This window comes from Mesoplodon mirus, assembly GCF_964341445.2.
Source record: "Mesoplodon mirus genome assembly, chromosome: 4".
In the NCBI taxonomy this organism is placed as follows: Eukaryota; Metazoa; Chordata; class Mammalia; order Artiodactyla; family Ziphiidae; genus Mesoplodon; species Mesoplodon mirus.
In genome coordinates this window covers 66,767,244-66,784,972 of record NC_138979.1, presented here as the reverse complement: position 1 = coordinate 66,784,972, position 17,729 = coordinate 66,767,244, and the positions used below count along the sequence as shown (strand labels likewise).

Genomic DNA, 17,729 nt, shown 5'->3' with positions numbered 1-17,729 from the left:
ATGCTCTAGGGATGCCCCTTATGTGGGCTGCAAGGGCCCTTCTGTTGTGGCAGGGCTGATTACTGTGGGTGTGCTGGTAGGCAAGGCTGGCCCCCCAGCCTTATTGGCTGTCAGGTGCTCCTCATGTGGAGGCTGCCAGCTGCTGGTGGGTGGGGCTGGGTCCTGGTGAAGTTGGCTGTGTGGCCTGGAGAAGGAGCTGGAGCTGGTGGGTAGGTAAGCCCTCGGCACTAGTAGACTAGAGGGAGGACTCCAAAATGGTGCTAGCCAGCATCAGTGTCTTCCTGCTAGAACAGGTTCCTGTAAATGGCAGCTGCTAGTGTCTCTGTCCCTAGGGAGAGTCCCAGTTGCCTCCTGCCTCTTCAGGAGGCTCTCCAAGATCAGGAAGTATGTCTGACCCAGGTTCCTTTCAAATTTCTGCCTCTTAGCTGGGACTCAGGGTATATGAGATTTTGCATGCACCCTCTATGAATAGAGTCTCTGTTTCCTCCAGCCCTCCAGCTCTTCTGTACACAAGCCCCGCTGGCCTTCGTAGCCAGATGTTCTGGGGCCTCATCTTCCTGGTGCAGGACCCCTGGGCTGGGGAGTCCAATGTGGGGCTCGGATCCCTCACTCCTTGTGGAGAACCTCTGCAATTGAGATTATCCTCCCATTTGTAGGTCACCTATTCAGGGGTGTGGGTCTTGACTATACTGTATCTCCAGTTTCCCCCTTCTGCCCTTCTCATAGTGGTTCCTTCTTTATGTCTTCAGTTGTGGAAAATTTTTTCTGCTAGTCTTGAAGTTGTTCTCATCAATAGTTCCTCTATAAATAGTTGTAATTTTAGAGTGCCTGTGGTAGGATGTGAGTCAAGGTCTTATCACTCTGTTATCTTAGCCACTCCTCCCCAAATTATATTCTTTGAAAATGCCTTGTGGACCAAGGAAACTATATCCATAGGTCTTCCCCAGCCCTTAAGCGACCTCAGGGTCATCATTCTATCTCATTATGTTTTATGAGTTTGTCTATATGGAATCTATTCTGAAACATCTTAACTTTCTGAAATCAGCATTTCTTTTTCATTTAGTCCGCGGTGAGGCTTTGCTATATGCTCACTTCTTCATTCCATTTCGATAGTAAAAATCTTTGAAAATAACCAGCTTAGGAGGAAAAATATGTTCACCTTTTCATTTAGTTGAGCCACTTTGCCACTTGTCTGTTATGAATTTTGGTGGAAAACAAATAAGCCCAGGTTGTAAGGGCTTACAGCCCTCCCTTGTAAGTGGAGATAAGACACAAACAAGAATGACTGGGATGTCAGGGATGTCTCATATGAGGTCAGAGGTCCTAAGGAAGTCTAGGAAAAGGTTTTATAGAGGGTCTGGCACTTAACACTGTTTCTTAAGGGAAACAATCTTAAATCAAGTACAAAAGGAGGAGAGCTGCAGAAGAATATATGCAGAAGTGGGCTTGTCTGGATAATAGTGAGCAATAGATTCCTGTAGGAAACTAGTTGGCAAGCTGGAAGTGAAGGCCTGGATTATTTAATTCGGTAGTCAATGAAAAGAGGAATGATGCGGTCTGTATACCTTCCCTCTGTTGCTGAGATGTTTCTGTTGCTGTGATACCTGTTCACATAAAGCAAGTGGAATCTTTTGCTGGTACTTAATGTTTTTGTTTAAGAGCTTAAATTATTGTGAAAATGAACTTCTTGAGTCAGGCTGGAATGAGTTTGACTTGAAGAAATAATAGATGCTCAACAAATGAATGAATTGAAAATGAAAGCTCATGAGTGAAAAATGAGTGAGAAATGGATAGACTCAGAATGCCAATACTGACTTGAAGGGAGGGTAGGGCAACAGTAGTTTGGACCAGGGCAAAACTTTAAGGGACCACAAAAGCATTCATAGATTCGTGTGATCAAATTCTGATTTTTTTTTTTTTCCTTTGCAGAATGTCCATATCTTACCACGGACAGTTCTTTACATGGCTGATTCAGAAACTTTCATTAGTCTGGAGGAGTGTCGTGGCCATAAGAGAGGTGAATATCAAAGGAAGAAATTTTGGATTTTTTTTTTTGTTCCCTGTGTACCTCTTTTTGGAGATAAATACTATTCTCATTCTGAGAGTTACTGACTTTCTGAGGCTATGGGCCTACTCCCTGGAGAATGCATGAATATGCTGTCTTTGAACTTTGAGAAGCCCTTTTGCTTTGAAGATTGATTTCTAAACCTTGTGGTACAATTTAAACAAATTCTTTAGTAAGGTGTTTTTCTCTTTTTGAAATACTTTAATCCTCCAGGCACTTCTTTTTACTATTAAAACAGGATGTCTTTGGGTATTCAAGCCTTTTATTGTATTGGATGACCATTTACCAAGGTTATCTGTAGATACTGTGCATTCTTCTTGGCTTGCTAAATGAAGAAGCAGACTGTATCCCATGTTGGGCACACTGAGGCCCAGAGTTAGACTTGAATAGTGGATTATCATTGTCTGATTTGAATCCAGGTGACAGTGTGGTAGAAAAGTCATTATGCTTTAATATCAGCTGAACAGAAAGGTGTATAATAGTAAATCTGAAAATCAGCTGCTACTGCTGATGTCATTGAGGCAAAAGCAGTATGTGAACAAGTAGAAGAAGGCAAACTGGCAATGTTTAAGGTCAGATTTAGAATTTAACATATAAAACAAGGGCTAAAAACAGAAAAATTTTGTTTTTAATCAAAGCTTTTAGACTTCCTTGTAAAGTGTTCTGGTGTAAAATAATTTAATATTAGCTTTTTTTCCCCCTTCCTCATCAAATTTGACCTTACATGGATGACATTGAATAATTTTCCTGTGTTGTTACAGCCAGGAAAAGAACTACTATGGAAGCAGCACTTGCCCTTGAGAAGCTATTCCCAAAACAATGCCAAGTCCTTGGGATTGTGACCCCAGGGATTGTAGGTGAGAGAATACCAACTTGATTTCCTTGCTTTGCGTTAATGTGGGGTCCTATAGATTGGTGGGTTATTTGTAGCTTAACAGCATGTTTATATTTTTGGCCATCCAAAGTACAATAAAGTTGGTCATATATACCATCGTATTATATTTCACTTATATTAATTTTCCTTAGGTTATTGTGGTTAATATTTTAAATCTCAGGGCTGTCCATGTAAACCAAATCTAATTCATATCTTTCCAGGAGCCATTCATAAGAGGACAAAGATCTCGTTCTTCCTTTCTACAAACTGGAAAGTATTAGCAAGCATTCTTACTTTTGTCAGTTCAGCCAGAACTGTTTCTGGTGGATGGGGTGAGGTAGGGCTGGGATCAGGAGCTGCAGTAGGCCTTACTAGGAAACTTCTCTGCTTGGCTGCCACTGTTTGAAGTTTATAGCAGGAACTTTCCTTTTCCAAGTTTGCTACTGGTGAATTTTTGCTGGTTTTAATTATTTTGACTTCTGTATCTAATGGGGGGAGCGAGATCTTGTTAAAGCTGTCATGGTGCAGTGGTTCGCATCCCTAGATTGGGATCCCAGCTGTACCACTTTAGTATCGGTATGACTTTGGGTGAGTTAGCTGACCTCATGGGGCTTCAGTTTCCCCATCTATTACATGGGGGTGATTGATAGTACCTTCTTCAGAGGGTTTGAGGATTAAATGAGTTAGCACATGTACAGCATTTAGAATAGAGATATGCAGTAAGTGGTGACTAAATGTTAGCTATTATTATTTCTTGTTGCACTCCATAAATGGCATTTTTAATCTTCACTGAGAGACTTTTTAAAATTTATTTATTTATTTATTTATTTATTTATGGCTGTGTTGGGTCTTCGTTTCTGTGCGAGGGCTTTCTCTAGTTGCGGCAAGCGGGGGCCACTCTTCATCGCGGTGCGTGGGCCTCTCACTATCGCGGCCTCTCTTGTTGCGGAGCATAGGCTCCAGACGCGCAGGCTCAGTAGTTATGGCTCACGGGCCTAGTTGCTCCGTGGCATGTGGGATCCTCCCAGACCAGGGCTCAAACCCGTGTCCCCTGCATTAGCAGGCAGATTCTCAACCACTGCGCCACCAGGGAAGCCCCGAGACTTTTGATTGGAATTTAGGAGTCTTGTACAATGTACTACAAAGGATTTCAAGTGTTTACAGATGAACAAGGGTAAATGTATGGTTGATGGGGGACTGTTTCATCCCTCCTGCTATCAGCTCCCACCCCTATACTATTATATCAGCCCCATCACCACAAATTTTGTTTTCATTGGATTAAAAACAATGACGGCAGTGACTGATTTTCTTTTAACTTTCGAATTTTCCTTAAATGAGTGATCTAGTTTTTACCATTATTAGTTATTAACAAATGCTTCTATAGAAACATAGCTTTCATTTCTTACATCATTTGGTTAGGCCTCCCCACCCTGCACTCTGTGGCATCCTCAAAGCATGACTAAGGTTCTCCTCTTTAAAATTTCAGCTGGGGGTTAGAGACAGGAGAGGGCAGGCCAACCTGGGCAACACTCTTGCCTCCATGACCCCATAGTGAGGGGTGGGCAGTCTACCTGAAGCCTTCCTCTCATGTTTGCCATGTTTCAGAGCAGTTGGGCATCTTTCTAAGTTCTCTTAATGATCTTCATGTCGGGAGTGAGTATCATTCCAACTCCCTTTAGTCGGGACCTGTCCTCTTGTGTTTTCTTGGACCTACTCCTTACCCTTGTTATTGATTCTTGTTCCCACAGCTGAGCACTTTCTTTGTTCCACATATGTCACAGAAAAACTTCCGTCAAGACAGTTGATTGGATTCCTTTTTCTTAGGCCACAGTTAGTGATTATTTCTAAAATAGCTGTTGGCTACTAACCCATCTTCCTTCTTTAGTTTGGAAAATTTTCAAGTTTGAGAATTTGTTCATTTTTATATAATCAGAGATCATTTTCTTTCTTAATTGAGGTACACTTTACTTACAGTGAAATTCACAATCCTGAGTATACAGTTTAATGAGTTTTGACAAATTCATATCCTGGTGAGAAACTGACATGCTAGTCAATATTTAGTATGTTTCCATCAGCCCAGGAAGTTCCCTCATGCCCTCTTCCTGCCATTCCCTACTTGCCATAGGAAACCCCAGTTCCAATTTCAGTGACCATAGGTTAGTTTGGCCTGTTGTTGAATGTAATATAAATGGAATCATGTTATATACTCTCTTTATCTTGGCTCTTTCACTCAAAATAAATATTTTTAACAACATAATATTTTTGAGACTCATGTTATTTTGCATATGAGTAATTCATTTAAAAAATTCTAGAGTAGTATTCTGTGACTTGAATTAATTTTTGTGTATGGTATAAGGTAGGTTCAGGGTTAATTTTTTTTCATATGTTTATCTAGGTATTCCACTGCCATTTGTTGAAGACTTCTCTTCCTCATTAAATTGTCTCAGCACCTTTGTCAAAAATAATTGGCTGTATGTTTGTGGGTCTGTTTCTGGATTTAATTCTGTTCCATTGATTTATTTGTGTATCCTTAAGCCAGAGTCATATTACTGTAGGTCTTGATGTTCTTTTTAAAGATTGATTTCCATAGATCTTGATGTCCTTCTTTTTAAAAATTGCTCTGGCTATCTAGGTCCTTTGCATTTCCACATATATTTTAGAAGCCTCCTGTCAATTTCTATAAAAAAGCCTATTGGCTTTTAATTCAGATTTTCTTGAGGCCTGCTACGGACAAAAAAAATCGCTTTTATGTTTTGATATTTTTTGTAGAAGAGGGCCTCATAATAAACTCTGAAATTTTATTTTCATGTTTTTAAATTCAGAATATGTTATGTGGGGTTTGATTAGATTCTGAAATTTTCTCTTTGAAAATATTTTTTTCCATTTTGCTCTATCTTTGGTTTCTAAAAGGCTTATTAACACTTTTTTTAAAGAGTTTCTTTTTTTATGCTAGTAATAGCCATTTACTGTTTTAAAAAAAAGTAAAGAAAAATTAGAAAAGCAAAAAAGAAAAAATTAAGCTACTTTAAGCTTTAAGTAGAGTTAACCACTCTGTTAATTTTGTTATGCATAACCTTCCAGACTTTCGGTATGTAGTACAGAGTATAGATACAGATAGATATGTAGTATAGATATATTTATATATGTGTGTATATGTATGTGTGTGCATAAAATATATATATATATATATTTTTATATAAAATACAGTTTTCAGTGAACTTGGAGTCTGCAGTATTTGTGTCGGTCTGCCAGGGCTGCCATAACAAAATGCTATAGACTGGATGGCTTAAACAACAGAAATTTATTTTCTCACATTTCTGGAGTCTGGAAGTCCAAGGTGTTGCCATTTTTCCTTTCTTCTGAGGCTTCATTCTTTGGCTTACATATAGCCACCTGCCTTCTCACTGGGTCCTCACATAGCTTTTTCTCTTTTCTCTGTATGCCTTCATCTCTGATGTTTCTTCCTCTTCTTGAAAGGACACCAATCTTAGCGGATTAGGGCCTGACCCTTGTGACCTCATTTAACCTTAATTGCCTCTTTATTTAAAGGCCTTATCTCCAAATACAGTTATATATATATATGTGTGTGTGTGTGTGTGTGTGTGTATTTCAGTTCTACATACACACAATATATATAGTGTATATAATTGTCAAATATTCTATGATAAATTTTACAAGTAGAATTGCTGTGAAGATGTAGTTACTACCCTCCCCCCAACTTTTTATTTAGAAATGCTTCAAACCTATAGAAAAAGTGAAAGAATAATAGAATAGTACAATAAACACCCATATATCCTTCATCTAGATTCACTGTTGTAAAAAATTTTGCAACATTTGCTTTTTCTGTCTTTGTTTATGAAAACATTTCTTTCTGAACAATTTGAAAGTAAATTTTAGGCATCATGACCTTACACCTCTAAAATTTCAAAGCTGAGAAACTCTTATTCAGATAGTGGCCTGTTACCTTATTGATTATGTTAGTGACCTAAACTGAAGTTACCTAGGTGTGGCTGGGTAATTTACACCAGATGAAACTTCTGTTTTTATTGAATCTGTTCACAAAACTGTTTAACTTTTTTCCTAGTGACGCCAATGGGATCAAGTAGCAATCCACCTCAGGAAATAGAATTTGGAGAATCTGGTTTTGCTCTATTATTTCCTCAAATTGAAGGAATAAAAATAAAACCCTTTCATTTTATTATGGATCCAAAGAAATTAATACTAGAAAGGCATCAACTCACTGAAGTAGGTAAGTTGTTATTATTTACCATTAATTGCCCATATTGTTGATTGATTTTGTTTGTTACTTTCAGAGAGTCTGAATTAAGTACACGTTACTGCAGATGTGGATAATTCAAATTAGTGATTAACAGAGGCTAGTGCAATATTTTTTTTGGTAGAATGGATTTACTTTTTAAATTATTTTACTTACATTAAAGCCTGAGAGAACCAGAGATGAATTTTCCATAAATACTCTGTTGATAATAAACTTACTTGTATTTAATTCTGAATTTTGAAGGATTTCTTCCTCTTTGAACATTTTCTGTTTTTTAAAAATTATTTTTGGCCATGTTGGGTCTTCGTTGCTGTGCGTGGGCTTTCTCTAGTTGCGGTGAGCAGGGGCTACTCTTCATTGCTGTGCGCAGGCTTCTCATTGCGGTGGCCTCTCTCATTGCGGAGCACCGACTCCAGGCGCGCGGGTTTCAGTAGTTGTGGCTCGCGGACTCCAGAGCACAGGCTCAGCAGTTGTGGCTCACAGGCCTAGTTGCAGCATGTGGGATCTTCCCGGACCAGGGCTCGAACCCGTGTCCCCTGAATAGGCAGGTGGATTCCCAACCACCGCGCCACCAGGGAAGCCCTTGAACATTTTCTTATCATTTTGCCTTATTTTGTTTTCTGAAGCTGTAAAGTTTAAGGTTTTATTTCTCTTTTATGCTAGTAAGAAACATTTGTTGTTTCAAAAATTAGAAGATACAGGTTAGTTCAATATTGACTAATTAGAAAGACGGGAATAAGTGTAATGAACTTGATAAGCTTTAGAAAGTTAAGGCAGAGTATATCAAACAATGGTTTAGTAGGATATGTCAGGCAGGAAGCTTGGCTGGAGTAGACAGGTCATGCATGAGGTGATTTTGAAGAGGTAAAGGGTTAGCTCAGTTTCTAAGCTCTGATAAGAAAGCTTAATTTAATATAGTAAGCAACAAACTAATTATTCAGGCAAAGCAGTGTTAAGGCCTTGCGTCTACCTCTGCAGATGAACTGACTGGGGTTAACTTGTTAGAGAAGCTTGTTTGGCCTTTGACTCAGTGCTTTTGCTAAAGGTCATATCGCCAAGCCTCCTCTGTGCTGTCTTTTTGGGTCCAGAAGTAAGTGTGGTGCCTCCTGGGCATGCTTCCCTCTGCCCTATAGCAACCCGGGGAATCCGTGATTGAGGTCCTTATGGTAGCACTGCTTGAAGCTAGAAGCCTAGTTTTGTCCATTTACAAGAAAGACCCAAAATCTTGAGTGGAAGGAACCATCTATTATATGATAAAATAGTTACTAGATGTGTTTTAGACCTTGTTTGCATTACAGTGCTAAAGAAGTATAGGAATCAGAAAACTGAAATGAAAAAGAGCCCCATGTTTTTCTGCTGTGTGAAGCGTTTTTATTGGTGTCCTTTCCCTAAGCTGTTTGCTGTGAACAATTTTGGCTTATTCCAAAGCATCATTTTCATCCTGTTCATGGCCCTCTGGAAATTGAGGCTTTGCCTAGATTGAGATGATAATCTCTATTCTTCCCCATACTATTTTCTTCACTTCTAAAATTGGACCATTGTCTTTTATGTGGACGAGAAGATGGAGGCCTCTGAGGTGGGCAAGGAGTGAGTGGTTGGAGGCTGTGGGACATGCCTTCTCCACAGAGGCCCAGCCTGCACTCCTGAACCAGACACCCGGAGCAACTCTTATCTATGTTCCGTGATAGTGGAAGGCACCTCATTCCTGGTAGTGTCCCTCAGGCTCGGCACACCTTGTCTGTAAAGGCCAGATAGAGAATATTACAGGTTTTGCCAGTGATACAGCCTCAGTTGCATCTATTCAACTCTGCCGTTGGGAGTGCAGAAGCAGCTATAGACAGTATGTAAAAAATCAGCTTTGTTCCAATAAAACTTTATACAAAAGCAGGGGCACCGGATTTGGCCCCTGGGCTGTGGTCTGTCTTCCGCTGCATTGTAGACTTGGCCGCTCTGACTAGAAGGTGGTGTGTGAGCAAACAAAGCAGCTCGGCCTCCTGTGAAATAGGCAGTACCTCTGTGCGCAGGGACCTCGTGTGTGATATTATAGTTTTTCCAGACCCTGTGTATAGGGGGTGTTGTAATCGGACCCACTGTCACGGTACGTATAAATTTATATATATACATACACATGCGCACTTTCTGTTATATTCTTTTTGAAGAACTTACCAAAATGGTGCATTTTTTAAACAAGGCATAGGTTGTTTTAAAGTCTGTATGGTATCTTGTGTTAAAAATAGTCTCTGGAATGAAAAAAAATATATATATATATATATGTGTGTGTGTACGTGTGTGTGTGTATGTGGGCTAGCACTTAATTCTTAAGGAGTGAAGGCAAAAATACCTCTATTCCCTAAGTGCCATAAAAGCCAATGTCCATTCATTCAAAAATTGTTCATGTGCATGTCATATGCCAGTCCCTGTACGTGTGGGGCTCTGGAGATGCTTGTTGGAGACACACTGTCCTGCCTCTTGGAGCTTCCAGTCTAGCAGGCCAGGCCAACTTTGAATACAATACCACAGATGTGTAAGTGTTACCAAGTAGAAGAGGTGCTAGGAAGCGTAATCATGGACTTAAGCCACTCTGGGGTGTTGGGAAAGTGACATTTGGGCAGAGCGCTGGGTAGAAGTGAACTAGAGTGGGGAGAGGTCCCTCAGATGTGGAGTCAGGAAGAGTATCGTAGGAGTATTGTACCTTCTTTCCAGCTTACTGACAAAAATAGATGAAAGGACAGGACATAGAAAGGGCCTGGCAAGTCACCTTCAGGATTTAGGTGCTGTGGATTCACCGGCTCATAGGAAATGTAAGGAGTTCCATCGTACCGGGAGAGTGGTGGGTGTGAGGAGGGGTGTGGTGTGAGGTAGAGCTGGGATGCAGGGCGGGGCCGCTCGGCACTGAGGATCTTGATGTGCCCAAGGGCAGCGGAAGCCGGGATTCTAAACTAAGGAGTGGCACAACCGATGGGTGTTTGGAAAATGCCCCTCTGGCTGTGGTGTGATGGCTTTGGAGGAACACAAGAGAGGAGGCAGGGAGAACGGGGGCTGTTGTGGCTATGGCAGTGGTGTTGTAGAGATGTGGGCGGATTCAAGATGAAGTTCCCACGTGAGTCCACAGGGTGAGGTGATGGGTTAAAACGTTGCAGGATGAGAATGAGGACCATGGCATTGTTGTCACCGAGGTTTCTGCCAGGGCAGGTGCGCAGTACCTTCTCCTGAGGTAAGGAATAGATGGGGGCGCAGGTTAGAGGAGTCAGATGATCAGTTCTGGGTTGGACACATTGAATATGAGATGGGGACATTGATTAGACAGTTGAATATGTGGGTCTGGAGCTCAGGAGAATGGTCTCGACCACAGATACAAATTTAGGAATATCAGGTAATTAATGGCTGTTGTTTATGTCCTTTCTGCTTACTTCTTTTTGGTCTTCTCTGCCAGCAACTTAGAGGTGTAAAAACTAAATTTTAATTATTTGTTAAGTCAAAGTCCAAAAAAAATTTGAGGGATTAAGTTTTTAAATTATCTGGAGATTTCATAGAGAATCTTGAGGGGGCCACAGTCAGTGATCAGGTGCAAAGCAGAGAAAAATGGTGCTAAAAGTTAAGTGATGGAACTTGTTCTGCTTTAGAGGCTGCCTAGCCCTTGAAAAAGCTGGGCAGCTTCTCAGGCAGGAAGGTGACTTAGAAGGAGGGTGGTGCCAGTGTTTTGTTAGGCTTTCCTGCCCTTTGTGGTGGATTTCACTCAGCTCCAGGAGCAAAGAACTAGGAGAGAGCAGAGAGCTAGCAGAGAGCTGTAAGGGGCCTGGTGGGGGCCAGCTCCCAGGTTATGGTGCTGGCAGGATACAGCCCCTGAGCCCCCGGGCCGTAGGCTCATGTTCATGGAGCTGACTGGTGTGGCACTTCTCTTTTTTTAAATCCCTTACCATGTACGTAAAGTGACACGGCTTCTCATTGAACGATATCAGAGAGATTTTTGGATAAGATGCATCTCAAAAAAGCATGACAACTACGTGAAAGCCAGAGCAGCACAGGTGACCCCTAGCTGGTTTGGAGGATAGGATGCATGGCTTCTTTATTCTCCCTCTAAATACGATGTTTACTTCAGATTCATTTGATTCAAGGGGAAATAGCGTCTTGAGTGTCATTTCATTATTTGATAACTTGTGTAACTCGTGGGGGCCCTCAGTTTAGCCAGAACATGTTTTGATAGCTCTCCTCTATTGAACCCTTACTGGGGGCCAGGCACTGGGCAGGGTTGGATGCTTCTTTATGACATTATCGTATTTAATCATCACAACCACTCTTGAGACTTGCCCCTGCCCCAGTTTTAGAGGAGGAAGCTGCACTTGGAGAAGTCTAGTAAATTGCTCAGTCAGATGGCTACAAGGGGTTGAGCCTGAGTTCTGATCCAGGTCTGATTCCAAAAGTCATGTCCTAGCATGCTGACTTCATATTTATACATGTTTAGTGTAAAAAAGATGGGTATAAAGATACAGGAAAGGAAGTGATGCTAAAACTAAGGTTGTGAGGAAGAGAGAACACAGCTTCTGTCTATGAATTGTTGATGGTATTAGCCTCTCATTTCAAGTAGACATTATCTTTCACGTAGGTTTTCTACATGCATTTAGATTACGTCACTTTCAAACAGGCCATAAAACAACTGTCTTCAGAGAGCCTTCCCTAAAAAGAGCAGAAATCTGAACACGCAGACCTAAAGCCTTTTCAAGCAGTCCTGGCCAATCTTTGGAATAATTCTTCATAGCTGGCTTTCCTGAATCTGATGCTGCTCTTGGTGTCTAGATTTGATTTTTTTCCTTTTAACCTTCCAGCTTGAGCATAGCTGTAATGAATTTATATTCTGCCTTATTTGAAAATGAATTTAAGGCAGCATACAAAGATACATAGACTATCAGTGGAGGAATTCTGAGTTGAGGGACATGTGTAGGAGGAATATAGTGCAGCCAGGATGGAGGGTAGTACATGAGATACAAACCATCATCATTTGCTAGCTGTGGGCCACAGGTTTGGCTGAGCTAGGGCAGAAGAACCATTAATTCTTCCCAGTTTTCTGAGAACTGAGATAAATTCTAGTGGACCTATATGCCCTTATAATAAATGGCTTGTTTTTCAAGCTGTTTCTTACCCCATGTCACTCTATGAACACCAGTGGCATCACCCCAACTATGACTCCTTAAAATAAAAGCAGTTGTAGGATCCAAACCAGTGAGGTCTGGTTACTGAGCTCTTAGCGAAATCCAGAAATGTTTAGAGCTGCCAAAGGAATGGATGGCCCACGTGCTCTTCAGCCACTCAGTCTGCTGTGACTTAGATCTCATGCTGGATTTCAGGGAACAGTGAACTGGAACTTGCACCTTTTATAGTTGGGCTGGTTGAGTATGTCATCTGCCCAACAAACATCGGAGCTGAGAATACGGCTAGCGTGCTTTCCTGAAGTTGAAAGTCCTCAGATACTGGTACTGAGCAGAGGGCCCTCCTGTTTCCCCACAGAGGCAGGACTGAAGGCAGTGCCAGGATTTCCCTCAGAATGAGCTGGGTAGTTGTCTTTTCAGGCTCGTGTATCTTAGGCCTCAATTTTTAGTGGCAAGGAGTTTGAATTGTACCTTCCTTCTAGTACATGATACAGACCTGTCTGCTCTGTCAGGCAGCCAGCCTGGGCTAAGGCAGATTTGTTCTCTAAGTTGGGTGGGGGGAAGTGAGTCTAGTTTCTAGATTTGTGTGTGTGTGGTCCCGCTGTAGAACAAGACCACTGGAGGAGGATGTTGAAAGCACTCGGTGTGCGTTGGGTGAATAAGGGTGCCTATAGAACATTCAGATGAAAATTTTAGTAGGCAATTGTAAAAGAGGGCCTAGAGCGTAGAAATCAGGAAAGGGAGAGATTTAGAAGTTTTTAGGTTTCTAAAACTTAAAACTGAGAAGTCAGGAGATGTGGGTCTAGAGTCTGCCAAGATGCCGTCCTGGGCCAGTCACTTTTCTAGGATTAACAGCCCTTCTTTGTAAAATAAGCATAAACTGTTGATCCCACAGGCCTCTTCCGACTCTGAAAATTCATTCTTAAAAAAAAAAATTTCTCTGAAAATTTGCTGGGCTGGTCTGTGTGGAGAAAAAGACCTTTTAGTAATGGTTTGGGGTATGTGGTATCTTGAAAGTACTGGTTTGTACTAATATCCTTCTTACTCTCCAAATCAGTGACGTACTGTATAGAGAATTAGAAATGGACCAGAGGCAGTCTCCCTAGATAAATGATTATTTGGTGTTAGGAATTGGTCATTCACCTCCACTCCACCCCGTTTCCTTAAGTGAGCCTTATTTCTGGCAACCTCTATTTACCCTTACGTCTGTGAAGATGGAAGTCATGTGGCTGAGTCAGTGGAAACTCAAATGTGGGTCAGGTGTTTGATTTTTTTTCTTCTTTGTGTCCCAGAGCCACCTCTTTGGCAAATTTCAAGTTGATAGTGTATAAACAAGGTGCAAGAGGCACATGTGAAAGCCTGGGAGCTTGTAGGGGAGAGCGTGAGTACTGCCTGCCTCCTGATAGACTATGCTGCCCTCTAGTGGTAGCTGCTTTTCATCCATATGCTGCAGAATTGAATATTTTCCTGCTTTGGAATGAGTTTCCAATGGTTAAACCACCTTCACTCCCACTCCCTTTCCTGGAGTATATGGATAAGGCCTGTATTTTAATGGTGCATTAGTTTCCTGAGGCTGCTGTAACAAATTAGCACAAACTTTAGTGGCTTAAAACAACATTTATTCTATCACAATACAGAAGGCCAGAAGTTTGGAATCAGGGTATTGATGTGGCTGCATTCCCTCTGGATGCTCTAGGGGTGAATCTCTTGTCTCTTCCACCTTCTGATGCCATCGACATTCCTTATGGCTGCATCATTCTAGTTTCTGCTTCTGTGGTCACATTGCCTCTTCTGTCTCTATTTCTCTTATAAGGATACTCGTAAAGTATTTAGGGCCTATGGATAAACCAGATGATCTCATCTCAAGATTTAATTACATCTGCAAAGACCCTTTTTCTTTTCCAAGTTAGGCCACATTCTTCTTTCCAGGGATTTGGTGTGGATATGTCTTTGGGAGACCACATTCAACCCACTACAGGTGGTTAGTGCTGTTTCTGTCCATTTTCTCTGGATGTTTAAATTCCCACTGCGTCTAACTCTGTCCTTCATAAACCCGTGTTCCCTTCCATTCCAGGTGGTGGCTGTGTGGAATGGCTTGCACCAAGGTCCACCAAGGGTGCTGCTCAGTTACATAGCTGCTTCCTCATTTGTGTTAAGTGTTGATTGTATTATTTTCAAATAGCCATTTAGTTTTCTTAATGATGAAAAATTAATTATAGCAAAGATTTTGAGTGTTAAAGTTTGCAAAAAAAATGGAGGACTTGACAGCTTAAACAGTAAATTGCACTTAACTAGGCATATAGGACATTAGCAGTAACATTTCATTTTGCAAAATAATAAAATGAAGAATTCCTTTTTAAGGATTTCTTTTTAAGGCTGTCTTTAATTGTTTTTCTTCATTTCTCTGCAGGTCTTTTAGATAACCCTGAGCTTCGTGTGGTCCTTGTATTTGGCTATAATTGCTGTAAAGTGGGAGCCAATAATTATCTACAGCATGTAATCAGCACTTTCAGTGATATGAATGTCATCTTGGCTGGAGGCCAGGTGGACAATCTGGCATCGCTGACCTCTGAAAAGTATGTCTGATGTGCTTCTGATTTCTTCTGCACATCATGGGAAATGTTCTCAGCTTTATATTACTTGGGGTTTTTAAGAAACATGCTTAAAGAATTGCTAATAGTTAATTCCATTTTGCAATAGACATAGGTTGGGGGCTCACACAGTGTAATTCTGCTTATGAAATTTAATTTAATTTAATTTCATTTCTGCTTATGAAATGAAATTTATGTATGTTAGCCTTTAGTTAGTTGGACTTATACTCTCCTTAAAATTGAATTTCAACATTGTCTGCTGAGCTCCCTTGACAGCTCTGTACTCTGTAACTGCAATACAGTAAGCCCCCTACATAACGAACCTTCAAGTTGCAAAACTTTTGTGCGTTTGCATGTCCAATCATGTAAATTAATTCACGTGACTGGCATACATTGTCACATGCGTGCATCCTCTACAGGTGGTTATGCTTTTGTGTACTGTACAGTACTGTATAGAGTACAGTAGTACAGTATCTTTATTTAAAGCCGAGGATGTCGGGAAGCAAGCATAAAAGCAGCGGTGATGTAGCTGATACTGCTAAGAAATGCCAAGCGAAAAGAACTGAGAGAGTGGAGCGAGGCAAAAAGATGGTAGACGTCGCTCATTATTATCACATGAATCGTTCAACCATTGGCACGATTCTAAAGAACAAGGACAAGAACATGTGAAGTCTGCTGTGCCAGTGATGTTGACAATATTATTGAAGAAATGTGGAAAAGTGATGGAGGAGATGGAGAAGCTTCTCAGTGTGTGGATGCAGGATCAGCCTCAGTGTCGAGTCCCGCTCAGCTTAATGCTGATTCAAGAGAAAGCTAATAGCCTTTATGAAGACTTGAAGAAGAAACATGGCAAAGAATCAGAGGGCACATCTTTTAATGCCAGCCACGGCTGGCTTCATTGGTTCAAGACTAGAGTCAACCTTCATGATGTGGTGAGGTAGCGAGTGCAGATATGGTAGCTGCCTGGGAATTTCCTGAAATGCTTCTAGAAATTATTGATGAAGGCACATATTTACCTGAGCAGGTTTTTAATGTGGATGGGACTATACTGGAAGAGGATGCCAGACCAAAGTTACATCAGTAAGGAGGAAAAGTTGATGCCAGGCTCTAAAGCAGCAAAGCATAGGCTAACTCTGTTGTTTGGTGGCAGTGTTTCCAGCAATATGAAGCTGAAGCCTCTCTTAGTTTATCATTCAGAGAACCCAAGAGCCCTTAAAAACATAGACAGGGGCTCTCTTCCTGTTGTGTGGAAGAGTAACCCCAAAGCCTGGGTTACATAAGGCCATTTTCCAGGACGGGTTTGTCTACCACTTTATCCTGAAGGTAGAGAACTACTGCTTGGAGAAGGACGTCCCATTCAGCATTCCTTTGCTGCCTGACAGTGCTCTGGGCCACCCCCCCTATTCACAGATGGCTTTCATCGCACATCAGAGTAGTGCATCTGCCACTAAATACAATGTCTCTCATCAACCTATGGACCAGGGAGTTATAATGACTTTCAAGAAATATTTTTTATGTCACACTTTTCGTCAGGCAGTAAAGGCAAGTGACAAATCAGCAACAACCTTGTGACAATTTTGGAAGGACTATAAGGCCATACATGTACAAGGCCATAAAAAACATTGACTCTGCTTGGTGTGAGGTTACGGCCGTCACCATGAATGGGGTTTGGAAGAACCTTTGCCCACAGTTTGTTCATGACTTTTGTGGATTTGAGAAGGTGGATGAGGAATCCAAAGAGGTCTTCAGTAACTTAGTGACCCTCAGCGAGAAGCTGGAGCTAGGTCTGCAAGAGGATGACTTCATTGAACTCCTTGCTGTGCAACGTGAGGAGCTTACTAATGAAGACCTGATAGAATTGGGGGCCCAGAGAAAGGGCACAGAGAAACAAGAGGAAGAAGAAGTAACTGAAGAACCGAAGAGATTCATGACACAGGAAATGGCAAGGGGATTTTCTTTATTTGAGGAGGCACTGTTAACTTTTTGAGGCACAGGACCCGAACATAAAATGGTACACAAAGGTTGTAGCAGCCGTTCAGAATGCAATCCAGTGCTGCCGTGTCACCTGTGACGAGAAAAAAAGAGCTACTACCCAGATATCACTTTTTTAAGACGGTAGATAGATAGAATTGAATCCAGCAAGGAACCAGAACCTGTGGCATCAGCGTCAGGCGCGAGTGCAGTTGCAGCTTGCCCTCCCATCTCCTATTGCTGACGATCTTTCAGCTCTATCATCTCCCACCTCCTCTCCCTCCTCCAGTCAGTAACTCTTCTTGCCTGTTCACTCGATGCCAGCCCTGTATGCCAGCTGTTGTACTGTACTATAAGATTAGAAATGTTTTATTTTTTGTTTGTTTTTTATGTATTATTTGTGTGAAAAGTATTATAAACCTATTACAGTACGGTACTATATAGCTGATTGTGTTAGGTGGGTACCTCGGCTAACTTTGTGGGACTTAACAAACAAATTGGACTTAAGAACATGCTCTCGGAACGGAACTTGTTCGTGTGTAGGGGACTTGTTCGTATGTAGGGGACTTCGTATGGTTCATACGTATGTCACTTCCTCTCCGGTTCTGTTTTCCTCCTCTAAAGGAGACGCGTGGTTCAACAGTACACCTTTATGGTAAAACTTCTCAGAGCCTCTAATACTGTGCTCAGTACTTCGGATCTTTTAGAGGGAGGGGGAATATTATTACCTGTGGCCCTTCTTAAATCTATTTGGCCACAAAACCTTCTGTCCATGGAGCATCTTGCAGGCTGACTGGTATTACTTGGC

At 41.4% G+C, this 17,729-nt stretch overlaps 1 protein-coding gene across 1 annotated transcript in view; it reads left to right on the top strand.

Annotated features, from left to right (window-relative positions):
- FBXO22 (F-box protein 22) overlaps window positions 1-17,729 on the top strand; it is a 29,626-nt gene that overhangs the window by 8,420 nt on the left and 3,477 nt on the right. Inside the window, exons 3-6 of the mRNA XM_082617112.1 lie at window positions 1,930-2,017; window positions 2,827-2,922; window positions 7,024-7,188; window positions 14,770-14,935. Of these exons, the coding sequence (XP_082473238.1) occupies window positions 1,930-2,017; window positions 2,827-2,922; window positions 7,024-7,188; window positions 14,770-14,935 (515 nt within the window). The remainder of the gene's footprint in view (window positions 1-1,929; window positions 2,018-2,826; window positions 2,923-7,023; window positions 7,189-14,769; window positions 14,936-17,729) is intronic.